Source organism: Oncorhynchus mykiss, chromosome 7 (assembly GCF_057628025.1).
Source record: "Oncorhynchus mykiss isolate SJ-2025 chromosome 7, ASM5762802v1, whole genome shotgun sequence".
Classification (NCBI taxonomy): domain Eukaryota; kingdom Metazoa; phylum Chordata; class Actinopteri; order Salmoniformes; family Salmonidae; genus Oncorhynchus; species Oncorhynchus mykiss.
The window spans coordinates 60,252,360-60,270,148 of NC_143028.1; the positions used below are offsets into that span (position 1 = coordinate 60,252,360).

Genomic DNA, 17,789 nt, shown 5'->3' on the forward strand with positions numbered 1-17,789 from the left:
CAGATATGCATCTGCTGGTCACAGATACCTTAAAAAGGAAGGGGCATGGATCAGAAAACCAGTCAGTAGCTGGTGTGACAACCATTTGCCTAATGCAACTCGACACATCTCCTTCACATAGAGTTGATCAGGCTGTTGATTCTGGCCTGTGGAATGTTGTCCCACCCCTCTTCAATGTCTGTGCGAAGTTGCTTGATATTGGCGGGAACAAGAACACGTCGTTGCTCCAAAGCATCCCAAACATGCTCAATTGGTGACATGCCTAATGAGTATGCAGACCACATTTTCCGCTTCCAGGAATTTTGTACAGATCCTTGCTACATGGGCCGTGCATTATCGTGCTAAAACATGAGGTGACGGAGGCGGATGAATGGCACGATAATGGGCCTCAGGATCTCGTCACGGTATCTCTGTGCATTCAAATTGCTATCGATAAAATGCAAATGTGATCGTTGTCCGTAGCTTACGCTTGCCCATACCACATCTCCATTGCCACCATGGGGCAGTCTGTTCACAACGTTGACATCAGCAAACCGCTCGCCCACATGATGCAATATATGTGGTCTGAGATTGAGAGGCCGGTTGGACGTACTGCCAAATTCTCTAAAACGACGTTGGAGGCAGCTTATGGCAATAGCTCTGGTGGACATTCCTGCAGTCAGCATGCCAATTGCATGCTCCCTCAAAACTTGAGACATCTGTAGCAGTGTTGTGTGACAACTTTTATTTTTATATAGACTTTTATTTCACTCACCAACTTTAAACATCAGCTATCTGAGCAGCTAACCAATCGCTGCAGCTGTACATAGTCCATCTGTAAATAGCCCACCCACCCAATCTACCTACCTCATCCCCATACTGTTTTTATTTATTTTTCTGCTCTTTTGCACACCAGTATCTCTTCTTGCACATCATCATCTGCTCATTTATCACTCCAGTGTTAATCTGCTAAATTGTAATTATTCGCTCCTATGGCCTATTTATAACCTATCTCATGCCTTTTGCACACACTGTATGTATATAGACTTCATTTTTCCCCCTACTGTGTCATTGACTTGTTTGTGTTATTGGCTTGTTTATTCCATGTGTAACTCTGTGTTGTTGTCTGTGTCACACTGCTTTGTTTTATCTTGGCCAGGTCGCAGTTGTAAATGAGAACTTGCTCTCAACTAGCCTACCTGGTTAAATAAAGGTGAAATAAAAAACTGCACATTTTAGATTGGCCTTTTGTAGTCTCCGGCACAAGGTGCAGCTGTGTAATAACCATGCTGTTGAATCCGCTTCTTGATATGCCACACCTGTCAGGTGTCTTGGCAAAGGAGAAATGCTCTCTAACAGGGAAGTAATATTTTATTTCAGCTCATGAAGCATGGGACCAACAGTTAACAAGTTGCCTTTATATTTTTGTTCAGTGTATTTTTTTATTTTTTTTATTGTTAAAACAATTTGTTGTCCATGATCACTAAAGTTATTAAAGCTTATTGGCTACGAAATCAATTATATCAGGCACTTGGCAATTGCAAGGCAGAAGATGTTCATTCTTTTTTATAAAACAATAAAATATCTATTGTAATGATAAACCATATTGGTCTAGATTTTGGGGGGAAATTTAACATGGGATGCCCACACAGTCAACTTGCATCTTGAGAAAGAGCGTTTGGTTTGTTAACATCTTGCATGGTTCTGCAATGTTTAAAAGGAGAAGTATACCAATATTGTGCAAAACACAGCTGGGAAACACATAAGTGCCAATTCATCCTGAGTGTTGAGCAGTCGTTCATAGACTTAAGAAGGCAGGTAAGTTACAATAGGTTGACTATTCTTTGTGTATATGACAATATGATGGTTTATAAAATATTTATTCCAGAGACTACTCAATGTGTGTTTGCAGAAATACAGCTGGTAAAAATATGAACCTTATGTTAATGCTAGTAAATTGGTTATACTAACAATGCTCATGTTAGGAAATGAGTGGAAAGCTTTGGATAAACAGTAAACAATATAGTTCTATTGTGTTATTGCACCTCAGACAAACTTGTGACATTTGAAAGTTTTAGCATAAACATCCTTAAGAGTCTATTGACACACCTGTGCCTCAATCTAAGTACCATAATAAAGACAATTCCCACCAAATCCATCAGTTTAAGCTAGATATCTGTTTTTTCATTGGCAATCCCCCGTATCCGCCTATGTCGCCTTGTTTGTCAAACCATGAGGTTTGGCCATCTAATATGACCACACTATGGAAAGATGAGGATCCCATGAACATGATGGTGATCTCTGTTTTGTTCTATGAACCCTACAAGTGTCACAGGGCTCGTCTGAAGGTTATCCGTCACCGGTAAACATTTTTTATGGGAGGTAGTTTTGTGCCAACAGAAAAAAGAGGTTAAATATGTGCCCAAAAAACTTAAATATTTCCTGAGCTTTCTTATTTCTCCTAGATATAGTTGACACTTCAAAACCTTATAATTTATTATTTTTGGACTGTCTGTTTTGCCATTTATTTTATACCTAAAGGGGTCTTAAATTCAAAATGATCATGATGATCTTAAAACAATTCCATATGTTAGCTTAGTAGAGAGAGAATTATGTTTGAATACAGTACATCCATATTGTAATAGTAATTCCAGGTGAACAAAAAGGAGAGCAGTCATTGATAAAGTCAACCGAAATCAATCCAGTTTAATTACAAGTTGCAACAGGGAGACACCTCCAGCACAGAAGCCCTCCCCCAAAGACTTTCAGAGGTTTTTAAATTACATTCAGTTAAACTTTTAACCTCTAATTTCCACATGCCCTTGCAGGAAAACGGTATCTTTTTGGTGGGCCACCACACCCCCCTGCATCACCATGTCCAAGTACCTGAGGCATTTCACCACAGTGGGTGACGACCACACAGCCCAGTGGCAGGATGAGGAGCTACATGAAGCTAGTGATGAGCTGGGACCAGCCACAGGACAGATGCCCCAGGGGGAACTCTCCTTCAGAGACTCCCTGAAGATGCTCTACAGCTCCAACAAATTCCAGGTATGGAATATGAGTGGAGTAGGCAATGCTCATACTATCAATCAAACACAGCTAGTAATTGTTACCTTTGCTCAAATCAAATCTCAACTGTGGATGGGGAACATACGTATGTGTGTGTGTTTTTCAGTCTAGGCCGCAAATATGAGACAGTAAATTCTCACATATGCTTGTCAGAAGATTGGTGTTGTCTGATGAGTGTTTGCCCCTGGTTTAGATAGTTGTGGTGTGCCTGGTCATCCTGGATGCCATCTTTGTGCTGGTCGAGCTACTGATCGACCTATCAATCATCGATTTGGAGCATGGACACATTGCCCCTCTGGTGAGTCTAGAGTGCAGTGTTTCCCAAAGTCGGTCCTGGGGACAACAACACTACACAGCTCCAAAAAATCTGTGACCCCAAACTTCCTACAACTCTTCTGTCCTTTCCCTCTTCACCAGGTGTTCCACTACCTGAGTCTGGCTCTTCTCACCTTCTTCATGGTGGAGCTGGCTGGGAAGCTCTTTGCTTACCAGCTGGAGTTCTTCCACCACAAGTTTGAGGTGTTTGACGGGCTGGTAGTGATTGTGTCCTTCATCCTGGATGTTGTGTATACAGCCAGCGAAGAGGCTTTTGATGCCTCTATGGGCCTCCTGATCCTCCTCAGGCTCTGGAGGGTGGCGAGGATAATCAACGGTGAGAGATTTCTCACTTTGTTAATGTTCATTAGGCATCAAAGGGAAGAAAATGGACTGAAACAGGGAGGGACTCCCTGGACATGTCCAATAAACACACATTTTAAAGCTTTATCCAATGCATGCCCTAATGAACACAACCTTTATGTCACACAGGTAGCTAGGTCACCAATGTTGTAAAATGGGTTTGTGTCCAACATGTCATGTTTTCTCCCACCACTCAGGTATCCTGGTGTCTGTGAAGGCAAGGGCCGATCGCAAACTTCACAAGCTGAAGGAGAGCAACGATCAACTGGTCCAGCGAGTTAGCGAGCTACAAGAGCGCAGCGGCAAGACGGTGAGTTGGCCAGCCCCTGGGAACCCAAACCCCTACCCGCCCAAGACAAGTTTGAAGACATTTACATTTTGGTAATTTAGTACACTTATACGGTGTCTTACAGTCTGTCAATAGACCCTTTTTCAACACACCCTTCAATCTCTTCACCTCTTTAGGAACAAGAGAACAGTAAACTACGGGCTCTCCTGCGACAGCATGACATTGAGTACTGATGCAGGAAGAGGAGCAAGATGCCATTTTCATTATCCACTTCTAAAGTTTTATTGGAATTGATCAATAAACAAGGGAATATTCTGAAAGGTGTTGACCATCCATACACCATTTGTGTCAGTAATTCCACCATGACAGGAGCTTACACTGCCCAGATAGATACTAAATCTGTTTGTAAATCCCAAATCTGTTTGTACTCTTGCCAACTCAATTGCTGTCATTGTCAAACCAAACATTTGGCATGACAATGAATGACAATGAGTTGGTAATATAGCACAAAGACTGGCACTCAGGCTAGATAGATTCCACATGATTAGGTCAACCTTCCAACCATTATCTGCATATTTAAGCAGATTATAAAAGCTGATCAGACTTCATTGATATCATATGCCAGTATTTCACATTGCAATGAGCATACGTCTTACTTGATATTTTTATATGTGCTATGCCTTTATTCAGCTAATATGTTGTACTTTAGATCCTGTAATGAATTTGTTGCATCTTGCTGTTTTCTGAATGCCCATTGCTTGCTATGCAAAGACAATACAAGTATGAATCACTGTGAAAGTATTATTAAATGTTGCTTTATTGATTTTTTTTATACTCATTTGATCTAAATTACACTATGTACAAATAAATAAAAGGTGGTTGCTAACAGCAGCTGAGTGCCATCAGAGAACATCAGGGTTTTTATTCTCTACATTTTGGTCAGTATACCAGGTGACTCTAAAGAGGCAACATCAATATCCACACTAGCATATCATTAAGAATGAAGCAATGTATTTGGCCATGCATTCTAAGTGGTAAGCTGGTGAGGATATTAAAACATAGTTGTGGTTTCTTGTGTGTGTGTGTGCAACACCTGCCCACTCTTCTGTCTGTCAGTCGTTCAAACAAAAGGGAAGAAGAAGTCGTAAGGCAGCTTGGCGTCGATAGTGGGCGAGGCCTTGAAGCCAGGCCGGGCGGCTGCAGACACAGGTACGAAGGTCACAGAGCTGGTGACAGACATGACACGACTGCCTCCAGAGAGTAACGCCTGAGGAAAAGAAAAATGGTAATAAAACATAAGTAGGGTGTTAAATAAAGGTGTCATAGCATTGACCAGAGGTCTGGAAGAGGAACTCTATTGTTCCATCACTTCGAAATATGTTTAAGATGAATAAATTAAGTTACTGTTGAATCAAGAGAATCTAACAGTAGCCTACAATTTCTAAGGAAAGTCTGTTGTTCCATTACAGGGCATATAATGATCTTGGTAAGTGGACTACATGTATTAGATTTACATTTTGGTCCTTTAACAGACACTATTCTCCAGAGCGACTTAGTAAGTGAGACACTTATGAGTGCTCTGGTTGCTGTTATACAAATACAAGCTGATAAAGTTACATTTTTGTTAAGCACTTTGTGACAAATGCTTCTATAAAAAGAGCACTATTCAATCAATATTACATTGGTTGCGTCAAATCCGTGTCTCAATATTTTCTGAATGCGTATGCTTGTTATACTTTACACTGCTGCAAGATCATTTTACAAGTTATTTGAGTAATATACACTACCGTTCAAAAGTTTGGGGTCACTTAGAAATGTCCTTGTTTTCCCTGAAAGCATACATGAAATTAGTTGCAAAATGAATAGGAAATATAGTCAAGACATTGACAAGGTTATAAATAATTATTTTTAATTGAGATATTAATTGTGTCCTTCAACTTTGCTTTCGTCAAAGAATCCTCCATTTGCAGCCATTACAGCCTTGCAGACCTTTGGCATTCTAGTTGTCAATTTGTTGAGGTAATCTGAAGAGATTTCACCCCATGCTTCCTGAAGCACCTCCCACAAGTTGGATTGTCTTGATGGGCACTTCTTACGTACTATACGGTCAAGCTGCTCCCACAACAGCTCAATAGGGTTGAGATCCGGTGACTGTGCATGCCACTCCATTATAGACAGAATACCAGCTGACTGCTTCTTCCCTAAATAGTTCTTCCATAGTTTGGAGCTGTGCTTTGGGTCTTTGTCCTGTTGTAGGAGGTAATTGGCATAAAATTAAGCGCCGTCCACAGGGAATGGGGTTGCAAAATGGAGTGATAGCCTTCCTTCTTCAAGATCCCTTTTACCCTGTACAAATCACCCATTATACCACCATCAAAGCAACCCTAGACCTTCACATTGCCTCCACCATGCTTGACAGATGGTGTCAAGCACTCCTCCAGCTTCTTTTCATTTTTTCTGCGTCTCACGAATGTTCTTTGTGATCCGAACACCTCAAACTTAGATTTGTCTGTCCATAACACTTTTTTCCAATCTTCCTCTGTCCAGTGTCTGTGTTCTTTTGCCCATTTTAATCTTTTCTTTTTATTGGCCAATCTGAGATATAGCTTTTTTTTTGCAACTCTGCCTAGAAGGCCAGCCAGAGTCTTCTCTTCACTGTTGATTTTGAGACTGGTGTTTTGCGGGTACTATTTAATGAAGTTGCCAGTTGAGGACTTGTGAGCCGTCTGTTTCTCAAGCTAGACACTCTAATGTACTTGTCCTCTTGCTCAGTTGTGCACCGAGGCCTCCCACTCCTCTTTCTATTCTGGTTAGAGACAGTTTGCGCTGTTCTGTGAAGGGAGTAGTACACAGCATTGATCTTCAGTTTCTTGGCAATTTCTCGCATGAAATAGCCTTCATTTCTCAGAACAAGAATAGACTGACGAGTTTCAGAAGAAAGTCCTTTGTTTCTGGCCATTTTGAGCCTGTAATCGAACCCAATCGAACCCGAACTCCAGATACTCAACTCGTCTAAAGAAGGCCAGTTTTATTGCTTCTTTAATCAGGACAACAGTTTTCAGCTCTGCTAACATAATTGCAAAAGGGTTTTCTAATCATCAATTAGCCTTTTAAAATGATAAACTTGGATTAGCTAACACAACGTGCCATTGGAACACAGGAGTGATGGTTGCTGATAATGGGCCACTGTACGCTTATGTAGATATTCCATAAACAATCTGCCGTTTCCAGCTACAATAATCATTTACAACATTAACAATGTCTACACTGTATTTCTGATCAATTTGATGTTATTTTAATGGACAAAAAAATATTTTTCTTTTAAAAACAAGGACATTTCTAAGTGACCCCAAACTTTGAATGGAAGTGTATATAGGAACAGTCTCCTGAGTAATATATATAGGAACAGTCTCCTGAGTAGCTTGAACAGTATCTGAACAATCTAACAAAATGTGGAAACGGTCAAGGGGTCTGAATACTTTCCGAATGCACTGTAATTACTTTTACGATTTGATGCACATGCTACTTCACAATATCATATTGGACCTATACTGTAAAAAGATCTAACCAAAATATATTTTTAGAGGGTGATGGTGCTTGATGCTGCTGTGAACTATCACAAGTATATCTTTGTTGATGAAGCGTGTTTCAACCTGGCCAAAACATTCGGCGCGGTGGGTGGAACTTCATCGGCCAATGGGTGACCGTCTCAGTGCCTGGACAACGTAGGGGAAACATCACCATTTGTGCAGATTTCTCTGAAGATGGTGTGGTGTAGGACATTACTTGGATCCTACAATCCTGCACACCTCATTGTGTTCCTCAATGAACTTGAGCAGGCCTGTCAAGGTGAAGGGGTCACCTATGTCATTGTATGTGACAATGTCAGGATCCACCATGCAAAGGTGGTTCAGGCATGTTTCAGGCCCACTCGTGACCCCATACTCTCCTTTCAAATCAAATCACATTACTATGAAAGGCTTACTTACAAGCCCTTAACCAACAATGCAGTTCAAGAAAGTTGATAAAATATTTACTTAATAAAATAAAAAAGACAAGAAATGTACATAACAACAACGAGGCTATATACAGGGGGTACTGGTACCAAGTCAATGGGCGGCAGGTAGCCTAGTGGTTAAAGCGTTGGACTAGTAACCGAAAGGTTGCAAGATCGAATCCCGAGCTGTTGTTCTGCCCCTGAACAAGGCAGTTAACCCACTGCTCCTAGGCCATCATTGAAAATAAGAATTTGTTCTTAACTGACTTGCCTAGTTAAATAAAGGTTAAAAAAAAAAAAAAAAAATGTGCGGGGCTACAGGATAGTCGAGGTAATTCGTAAAGTGACTATGCATAGATAATAAACAGCGAGTAGCTTTCAACCCTATTGAGGAACTTTTTTCAGCATGGTGGAAAGTGTACGATCAGCATCCCCATACGCGTGCCACCCTCCTTCTCGCCATGAATGAGGCATGCGACAAAATCAATGCAGACCAATTTCAAGTTTGGATTCGCCATGGCAAAAGGTTTTTCCCGCGGTGCATAAACAATGATGACATTCACTGTCATGTGGATGAGAATTTATGGCCAAATGACCAAGACAGGCTTGATGAGAATGAGTTATCAAACATTGTTTTATTTTCATTCATTTAATTTGTTTCATTAATTTCTTAAATTTGATTACAGACAGTACACCTATGTTTTTTTGGCATGAATGATTGTGGAGGATGTCTTCATTGGTCACACCTTTGATTGCAAATTGGATAGGTATTATAGTAATGATAGATTTTCTGTCATTTTCCATACTGTAGCATATCACTTTCAACACTTCTAAGGGTGACTTGAAACACACATCTTGTATTGTTTGCTATTGGATTAACTGGTAGTTAAAATGACTAAATTGAAAAGATATCATTATGTAGTGTTTCTGTGATTGAACCAATGTTATCATTATATTTCACAAACGTTGTACGAGATCTTCAGTTTCTTGGCAATTTCTCGCATTGGAATAGCCTTCATTTCTCAGAACAAGAATAGACTGATGAGTTTCAGAAAAAAGTCCTTTGTTTCTGGACATTTTGAGCCTGTAATCGAACCCACAAATACTGATGCTCCAGATACTCAACTAGTCTAAAGAAGGCCAATTTTATTGCTTCTTTAAATCAGAACAACAGTTTTCAGCTGTGCTAACATAATTGCAAAATAATTTTCTAATGATCAATTAGCCTTTTAAAATAATAAACTTGGATTAGCTAACACAACGTGCCATTGGAACACAGGAGTGATGGTTGCTGACAATGGGCCTCTGTACGCATATATATCTATGAATATGTAGATATCCCATTAACAATCAGCCGTTTCCAGCTACAATAGTAATTTACAACAACGTCTACACTGTATTTCTGATCAATTTGATGTTATTTTAATGGACAAAAAATGTGCTTTTCTTTCAAAAACAAGGACATTTCTAAGTGACCACAAACTTTTGAACGGTAGTGTATATTTGAATCAATGGTTGTGTGGTGAGAGATTTTTTACAATCCAAATGAATGCACAATGATAGGTTTTGAATGAAAGACTGGCTGCTTTACAAGTGGGACCAGTTTGGAGTTTTGTACTAAGAGTTGTGAAAATGTACCACATACTTGTGAAAATAGTACCCAAGCAGTTAAAGAAAACTAAGCCTAGTCCTGGACTAAAAAGCACTTTCAGGGAGATTCTCCATTGAGCATACTTTTTAGTATAGCAGTTGGCCTAATCTGGGAAACTGTCCCAAGTCCCATAATGTTTAAGATCACTCAAGGTTTACCAGGTTGCTGGTGTTGGTGTAAATCACTTCAACGACACTGACAATCTGAGCCTGCGGGTTCACCAGGGATCCATATTGGGTCCATTGCACTTCCAGGTGAAGAGACAGGGGGATACTGCAACTCTGAGCTTCCTGCTTAGTCCAAGAGAATAGAAACATATAAGGGCTGTTACCAACCATCAATATGGAGTCATTGTTGTTTACACAATTGTGGTTGTTGAGAAACAGGAAAAAGCACTTCTCATAACCAACTATGTCTGTTGGTGGTGGATGTCCTTCAATCAACCATCCATTCTCTCCAAACTTTCAAGATTCAATCCAAATGTCTTATCAATTTCGTCTACTGTTTTGTGTCATCGTTGCAGTATGTTTTAATGGTTGTAATGTAATGGCTGTCTCTGCATTCTTAATATATTGTATGATAGGAACATCTACATCACAACATTCAAATAATATTTTCTTCCACTAACATGCAATGAAAATACTTTGCCCAAAGCTTCTCACCGTAGGTTTGGTTTGGTTCCTTATCGGCACCCAGTCCATTGGGTTCTGAGATGGGGAATTCCCAAAAGAGGCCACATACTGGGGGAAGCTTTGTCCCCTCAATACTCCTAGAACCACTTCTGATACCACTGAGCAGTTAGCAGTCTCATCCAACCTAGAGAGAGATAAGAGAAATACAGTATTTCCCTAACCACCCCTAACCACCATCACATTAGGGGGTGAGGGACAAGGGTCAAGAAAAAGTGGCAAGGGATTTGTTTGGGATTGGGCTTTAGGTCCTGTAGAACAGAGCAGTCTTCCTCTCTTACCTCAACGTGCAGCCTGACACCATGTCGACCCCGAACAGGACGGGGGAGCGGTGATGGGGCCCTCTGAGACAGTTTGACAGTTTGGAGCCATGGAGGAGGGTAAAAGCTCCCCTCGAATCAGCACTGTGAACTATTCCAGTGAGCAGGACAGTTAAGGACACAAATACATTATGTCTGACCTCTCGTCAAGTTTGAGAAATACTCAGATATAACTTATAGGTTTCATATATGTTTTAATATGGGTTATTCAATATTGAGTCAGTAATAGGGTGCATATTCATGTTCATATCTCTTAAAAAACAGCAAAATAGGGAGTTATTTCAAGAAAACCAAGGAACTAGTGAATCAACAGCTCATAGAAAGCTGAAGCTTCTGCTCTTCAAAGGGATCCCATGCCACTTTGATCACAACAAATGGATTGTTGATGACGTGAAAACTCATGAAGAATATGCCATGTAGAGAAATTATACCTAACTCACTGGCCACTCCAAAAAAGGATATTCTGCTGTTTTGGATCCAGCCAGTAGAGGGAGCCCCACAACATAACCAGGATTCCCACTGGAGTGGAGCGCCACTTGGTCAACATTCTGCTAGCAGAAGACATCAAGGGGAGAGTGGTATTACTGACTGAAGTGATAGTGATTGGCTTTCGTTTACATTAAGAGTAAACCACTTTTCTGGGTTGATGAAAAATGCTAAAATATTCTATGGCATAGAACTATGCAAAATGCAAAAAACTATATATATAAATATGGCACCTGGACGAATTCAATTTGAAACTCCTGCTCCATTGGGACCATGTTACGGTCAATGGCTCCAAGGACCAAGGACGCATTCACATTCACAATGTCTCCAGCCTCACTGTATGTGACCGTGTAACCAACCTGTCAGCAGAGGAAAACAGAATGTCAAAATTTGACATTAGTGATGAGTCTGAATGCTTATGATTAGGACAAGTCTTCAAGTCATGCCATGTTTCCTACAATCAAGCATTGGCAATAAAATAAAGTACTATTTTTCCACAAATTTGGGTTCTCCTCATTCCCACCTACCACCTCCCTTGGCCATGAGACAGGGTATCTGTCACATTTATCAATAAAAAATAGCATTCCTGCGTACTTGCGAGGGGTTACAAATTGCCTCGCTGCACACGTTTGTTCTTTTTTTATGCAAGTAGGCAGAGCGGCCATCCTGTGTAGCTTGCTTTGTGAGGCTTTAGACTTCACCTGGAGCACCACATTGATGCACACTGCGGAGTCAGGGGCCACAGAGTTCAACAGTAGCGGGTCCAGGCTCAAGTCACCAGTGATATTCAGCTGGGTCTGAGTCCCCTCCAAAGATTGCAGGACGATGGAGGTCACCTCCACAGCAACAAATCGCGCATCTTCACTCTTCTTCTGTAAAATAAAAAGGGAATTGGTCTGTTCAGATACAAGTTTGAGGTGGGGTTTTACAGAGTGGTTCTCTCTCATTTATGCTGGCCACAACTACAAGTAAAGGACTAGTCAACAACATTATTTGGGTATGAGTTGACCGAACATTAACATTTGGATTTTCATTGGACAGTGACTTTAAGAGAAATACATTTTGCACTTTCCAAAACATAAAGCTGAACATCAAGGCCAGACCAACTCACAGAGAGGAGACGGGGGTCAGTGTAGCTGTGCATGTTCAGGGCCTGCAGGGTGGTACAGTCCCTCTCCAGGACCAGGCTCCGCATGCATCTATTGCTCTGCTCCCTCAGGAACGCTGAAAATGCATGTCACAAATACAATTTGATGAGAGGTTTAGGCTAAAGTGAAGGATGAGGACAAAACTTAAGTGATGTGGTTACATTGTGACCCTCTTCGATTTTGGCCTCTGGCCCCTCCCCCTCAAACATCCTCCTCTTCCACACAAACACTGAGAACACTCAGCCCTGGTCTGGTTCCATGTTAGTCCCTAGCCCTTTTATATTTCCCAGATCGAAAAGGACTAAATAAGTGAAAGCAATGTGAAAAGCTCCATGGCTCAATGTATTAGTATATACACATTTGAAGTCGGAAGCTTACATACACATTTAAACTCAGTTTTTCACAATTCCTGACATTTAATCCTAGTAAAAAATCCCTGTCTTAGGTCAGTCAGGATCACCACTTTATTTTAAGAATGTGAAATGTCAGAATAATAGTAGAAATAATTATTTATTTCAGCTTTTATTTCTGTCATCACATTTCATGTGGGTCAGAAGTTTACATACACTTAATTAGTATTTGGTAGCATTTCCTTTTAATTGTTTAACTTGGGTCAAACGTTTCGGGTAGCCCTCCACAACCTTCCCACAATAAGTTGGGTGAATTTTGGTCCATTCCTCCTGACAGAGCTGGTGTAACTGAGTCAGGCTTGTAGGCCTCTATGCTCACACACGCCTTTTCAGTTCTGCCCACAAATTGTCTATAGGATTGAGGTCAGGGCTTTTTGATGGCCACTCCAACACCTTGACTTTGTTGCCCTTAAGCTATTTTGCCACAACTTTGGAAGTATGCTTGGTGTAATTGTCCATTTGTGACCAAGCTTTAACTTCCTGACTGATGTCTTGAGATGTTGCTTCAATATTCCACATCATTTTCCCACCTCATGATGCCATCTATTTTGTGAAGTGCACCAGTCCCTCCTGCAGCAAAGCACCCCCACAACATGATGCTGCCACCCCCATGCTTCACGGTTGGGATGGTGTTCTTTGGCTTGCAAGCATGCCCCTTTTTCCTCCAAACATAACGATGGTCATTATGGCCAAACACTTCTATTTTTTTTTTCATCAGACCAGAGGACATTTCTCCAAAAAGTACAATCTTTGTCCCCATGTGCAGTTGCAAACCGTAGTCTGGCTTGTTTATGGCGGTTTTGGAGCAGTGGCTTCTTCCTTGCTGAGTGGCCTTTCAGGTTATGTCGATATAGGACTTGTTTTACTGTGGATATAGATACTTTTGTACCTGTTTCCTCCCGCATCTTCACAAGGTCCTTTGCTGCTGTTCTGGGATTGATTTGCACTTTTTGCTCCAAAGTACGTTCATCTCTAGGAGACAGAACGCGTCTCCTTCCTGAGTGGTATGACAGCTGCGTGGTCCCATGGTCTTTATATTTGCGTACTATTGTTTGTACAGATAAACGTGGTACCTTCAGGCATTTGGAAATTGCTCCCAAGGATGAACCAGACTTGTGGAGGTCTACAATTTTTTTTCTGTGGTCTTTGCTGATTTCTTTTGATTTTCCCATGTTGTCAAGCAAAGAGGCACCGAGTTTGAAGGTAGGCCTTGAAATACATCCACAGGTTCACCTCCAATTGACTCAAATGATGTCAATTAGCCTTCTAAAGAAGCTTCTAAAGCCATGACATCATTTTCTGGAATTTTCCAAGCTGTTTAAAGGCACAGTCAACTCAGTGTATGTAAACTTCTCACCCACTGGAATTGTGATACAGTGAATTATAAGTTAAATAATCTGTCTGGGAACAATTGTTGAAAAAAAGACTTGTGTCGTGCACAAAGTAGATGTCTTAAACTATAGATTATTAACAAGAAATTTGTGGAGTGGTTGAAAAAGTTTTAATGACTACAACCTAAGTGTATGTAAACTTCCGAATTCAAATGTAAGTAGAGCCATCACAGTACTGCTTCAGCAACTTCAGATCTTTGAAAAACTAGGAACCTAATTGGGAGGGGGCCAATGCTGACAGTGTGGATGTACACGGAGCTGAACAGTCTCTGGTACCTGCAGGGTTCAGGTCAGAGCAGTGGGCTGTAACAGAGGGGGCCGGCAACCGGAAGAACCCCCTTCCTCTGCTTTCTTCCTCCGTTTCTATGACATCTCCGTACTGAAGGGGGAAAAAAAAAAAGAGTTGGAAAGAGAGTGAAGGAGCTAACTGAAGCTAGTGTCAAACTTTGTTCATTGTAGATCCCAAGGGTATTGCACTATTAAGTATATTGTACTATCACCAGAAAACAATCTCACAACAAAAGCACTGTTGATTCTTCTTGATGGACATTGTCAACAGTGTGGGGTTTGAGTGAGTCTCACCAGGTATCCAGGTGAAGTTAGAGGTTCCACTGTAGACGTTGTGGCCCCATTATTGGCAGAACCAAACAAGAACTGCACAAAGTGCTTGTAGAGGCCATCAAAGTTCCCTGCTGTAGGAACCTCAGGAGCGGCGAGGGACAGTCCTGCCTCATCTTCAACGCAGATGTACAGAACATAGATAATTGTCACCTTATCATAGACTCATAGATCAATTATGCTATTAGATGTTTGAAATTCATGAATCCCACATTCACATTCTTCGAGTGATTACAGGTGTGTTCTTTGTTATTACAGGTGTGTATGTCCCTACTTAGGTCAGATAATGATCAACTAACATTAATAAACTGCTAGTAGACCAAAGACGTTAAATAACTAGAGTGGAGGGAGCATAAGAATCAGGTCATGGATTGTACAGAGTGGCTACAGATATGGAGCTTCACTATTCCAATTTGCCCAAACTACAAATTCTGCGCATATGCATTATTATTCTTTTTTTTTACGTAGCCGAGTGCCCACTCAACTGTCAACATACTTGCTGCCTAGAAGGTTTGGCTACCTAGAGGTGGAATGCAGAAAGACACAGACAGCCAGTCTAATTAGCAATTGAATGTTGTTTTTTTAATCATCATTGCAAACATTGGCTAAGCTGCGCAGGAGGCAGACAGGCAGTCAAGTAGTGTTCTTTTTTCAGGAACTACAATATGGCAGCAACTATAAAGATTAGCCTTCATCATCACACAAAATGCTGAAAATGTAAGGACTGCGTCCTGCTTGCGCGACTGCAATATCCATTACAACAGACAGACAGAATGTTGTAGCCTTCATAAAATGTTTTGGAAAGTTCATTTAAATCGCCATAGGGTTTTTATTTCACCTCTTCAGAAATATGAGGCAGACATCATCAGGGTTCAAAAGAGGGTGAGTAAATAGAGAAACATGAAGGGAGGGGGAGTGAGCAGCAGCTACGTTAGCAAAACTAATGTGATCCGGATCCTTTTCGGAATGTTTCCGGAAGGGCGGGCGGGGGTGAGGCGAGGCTCTATATCTGCCACAGCCTAGAATATATTATATCAAGGCCTATTAAACTTACAGTTAGTTGACTGTATGCAGAAGACGTCTAGGTTAACCTCCTGCTGGACCGACCTCTGCACCTGAGCATAGCCGTCTATAGTTTCACTAATAGTGTAGGTGACCACGTCCTGACCGCAAAGCTTCGGCTCACCACTGAAAAGAACACATAGATCAATTATTACACTGATCATGTCAAACCCCAAGTCATCAGAAAAGAAAAGAGGAGTGCTAGTGACTTGCCAGACTGTTTTCACTGTACAGCTGGTGAAGAGAGCTAATTCCTGTCTGCAATCTGGGTCACAGCAACAGTTGGGGTCACACTGGTCCTTTAATTGATCGCACGGGCAAATTCTGGAAACTGAGGATAAAGAATGCTAATTTAGCTGAAGTGACACAGCAACCTAGACAGAGCTCACCTAATGGGTTACACCTAGGCTAATTCTCTGATCCTTATGCGTGTGTTAGTCTCACTAGACAGAGGAGTTGCCTACCACAATGTAACCAATGTGCTGTTGCCCCAGTTCTGGGATTTCCAAGACTATGTGCATCCCAAATGGCACCCCATTCCCAATATAGAGCACTACTTTTGACCAGGGCCCATAGGGTAGAGGACTGTAAAAGGAATAGGGTGCCATTTGGGATACACGCTACATCTAAGGGACCACATCAATATAATAGTAACCCATAGTACAGCTAGATAAATAGATAGATAAGATTCCACCTTATGTTAGGCTTGCTATAACAGAACGGGGTATAGGCCTACCCACCCTTTTACCCATGTTCTGGGCTTTATTGGACTATGCACAAACCACATCACATGTAGATTGCCTGAAAATGTTATATTCAATGTCTATGTACCCTTATGTAAGGCCCTGTTCAAATACTTTAAAACAAATACATTTCCTTGAAATATCTCTGATAAGGGTTATTCTGTCTAAAGTAATGTAGGCCATACTGCCCTACCAAGCGAAAGAGCAGTAACTGTGCATTGTCCAAAATGTGTTATTCACTTTTTTTTTTAATACATTAAATACATGCTTTATCGTGTGGACAAATATCCTAACACCATTGTGTTCTGTATTGGAGAAAATGGGGGGTCATGGTCGCAGTAACTGCAAAAAGTTCAGGTGAAACCACACGTCAGTTACTTACTGCCTTTTACCTTGGCTTCACTGAGCTTGTGGTGCTGTGTCTACGGTTGACCTTGGTATTATTTATTGTTCTTCGTTGATACAAGTATCAAACTACATGACACTGACAGCCACATACAAATACATATATTAACACAAGTTTGTGTTAAAGACAATCGTCATGGAAATGTATTCAGACGTAAGCAATAAGTCAGTAACTGCCGTCTAGGGACACATTTCATGTCAGAGGTTAGGGTCAATATGAATAAAAAATAACCTCATAGTAAGACAAAAGATAACCACATCTCAAATGATCTGCCTACAATTAATTTGGCTGGACAATTAAAAAAAACATTTGAAGTCATTTTTCTCAGTTTCACTCTATGAGCAGTTACTGCTCTTTTGCTTGGTAGGGCAGCATAGTATAGAAAGTAGGGTGCGGAGACGTTACATTTTGAGAGACAATCAACCGTCCTTACCATCCGTGACAGAGGGAGGCAGGGAGCCGGATAGCGGCAGAGGTACTTGAGGAGACATGGACAGTGGCGTGGACTCTGTGGTTGACGGTGTACTAAAACCAGTCCCATCTCTTGTGCTAACCACATTCGATGCAGTTGAAACAATCTCAACGTCTAGAGCGGTGGAATTCTCATAATCCGTGAAATTCTGCCTACCTAACCAATCAATGACAGATTCGTTAGCGCGTGCAAAAGTATAATTGAAGTCGTCCGTGTTTTGTGCTACACTGAACTCAAAAAACGGCCATGTATATAAAGTTATCAGCACCCAAACAAAAGCGTCCATCTTTAATATTGATCTCTGGAAGCATTATGTTGCTTAGGGGATCCCTGTTGCATTCTGGGTATTCCAACCCGAATTGTTTGTTGGTGCTGTCT

The 17,789-nt window shown here is 41.1% G+C and overlaps 2 protein-coding genes across 4 annotated transcripts; one reads left to right on the plus strand and one right to left on the minus strand.

The window, feature by feature from the left end:
- The first annotated feature begins 1,764 nt into the window (after positions 1-1,764).
- LOC110528284 (voltage-gated hydrogen channel 1) lies at positions 1,765-4,923 on the plus strand. Of its 2 annotated transcripts, none has more exons than XM_021610226.3 (6): positions 1,765-1,797; positions 2,808-3,030; positions 3,245-3,349; positions 3,469-3,703; positions 3,927-4,039; positions 4,195-4,923. In XM_021610226.3, exons 2-6 carry the CDS (start codon positions 2,854-2,856, stop codon positions 4,249-4,251), a joined length of 687 nt encoding a protein of 228 aa, XP_021465901.2. In that variant the 5' UTR covers positions 1,765-1,797; positions 2,808-2,853; the 3' UTR covers positions 4,252-4,923. The 2 variants fall into 2 exon arrangements, with proteins under 2 accessions (XP_021465901.2, XP_021465900.2); XM_021610225.3 differs by having other exon boundaries at positions 1,765-1,793.
- On the minus strand, positions 4,818-17,767 carry LOC110528283 (tectonic-1). Of its 2 annotated transcripts, none has more exons than XM_021610223.3 (13): positions 17,373-17,767; positions 16,004-16,121; positions 15,783-15,916; positions 14,693-14,844; positions 14,387-14,489; positions 12,273-12,385; positions 11,863-12,033; positions 11,395-11,520; positions 11,138-11,223; positions 10,637-10,774; positions 10,329-10,482; positions 9,825-9,956; positions 4,818-5,285 (listed from the first exon to the last, which is right to left on the minus strand). In XM_021610223.3, exons 1-13 carry the CDS (start codon positions 17,695-17,697, stop codon positions 5,139-5,141), a joined length of 1,899 nt encoding a protein of 632 aa, XP_021465898.3. In that variant the 5' UTR covers positions 17,698-17,767; the 3' UTR covers positions 4,818-5,138. The 2 variants fall into 2 exon arrangements, with proteins under 2 accessions (XP_021465898.3, XP_021465897.3); XM_021610222.3 differs by having other exon boundaries at positions 11,138-11,226; positions 17,373-17,762.
- Positions 17,768-17,789: the final 22 nt, after the last annotated feature.

Excerpts from the sequence above, each read along its gene's own strand:
- LOC110528284 (XM_021610226.3), top strand. The coding sequence starts at position 2,854 with ATGTCCAAGTACCTGAGGCATTTCACCACAGTGGGTGACGACCACACA. Across the intron at positions 3,031-3,244 it reads ACAGCTCCAACAAATTCCAG|ATAGTTGTGGTGTGCCTGGT; the intron begins GTATGGAATATG and ends CCCCTGGTTTAG. Across the intron at positions 3,704-3,926 it reads GGTGGCGAGGATAATCAACG|GTATCCTGGTGTCTGTGAAG; the intron begins GTGAGAGATTTC and ends CCCACCACTCAG.
- LOC110528283 (XM_021610222.3), bottom strand. The coding sequence starts at position 17,697 with ATGGACGCTTTTGTTTGGGTGCTGATAACTTTATATACATGGCCGTTT. Across the intron at positions 10,775-11,137 it reads GCTGGATCCAAAACAGCAGA|TGGAATAGTTCACAGTGCTG; the intron begins ATATCCTTTTTT and ends TGTCCTGCTCAC. Across the intron at positions 9,957-10,328 it reads GGAACCAAACCAAACCTACG|GAAGCTCAGAGTTGCAGTAT; the intron begins GTGAGAAGCTTT and ends TGGACTAAGCAG.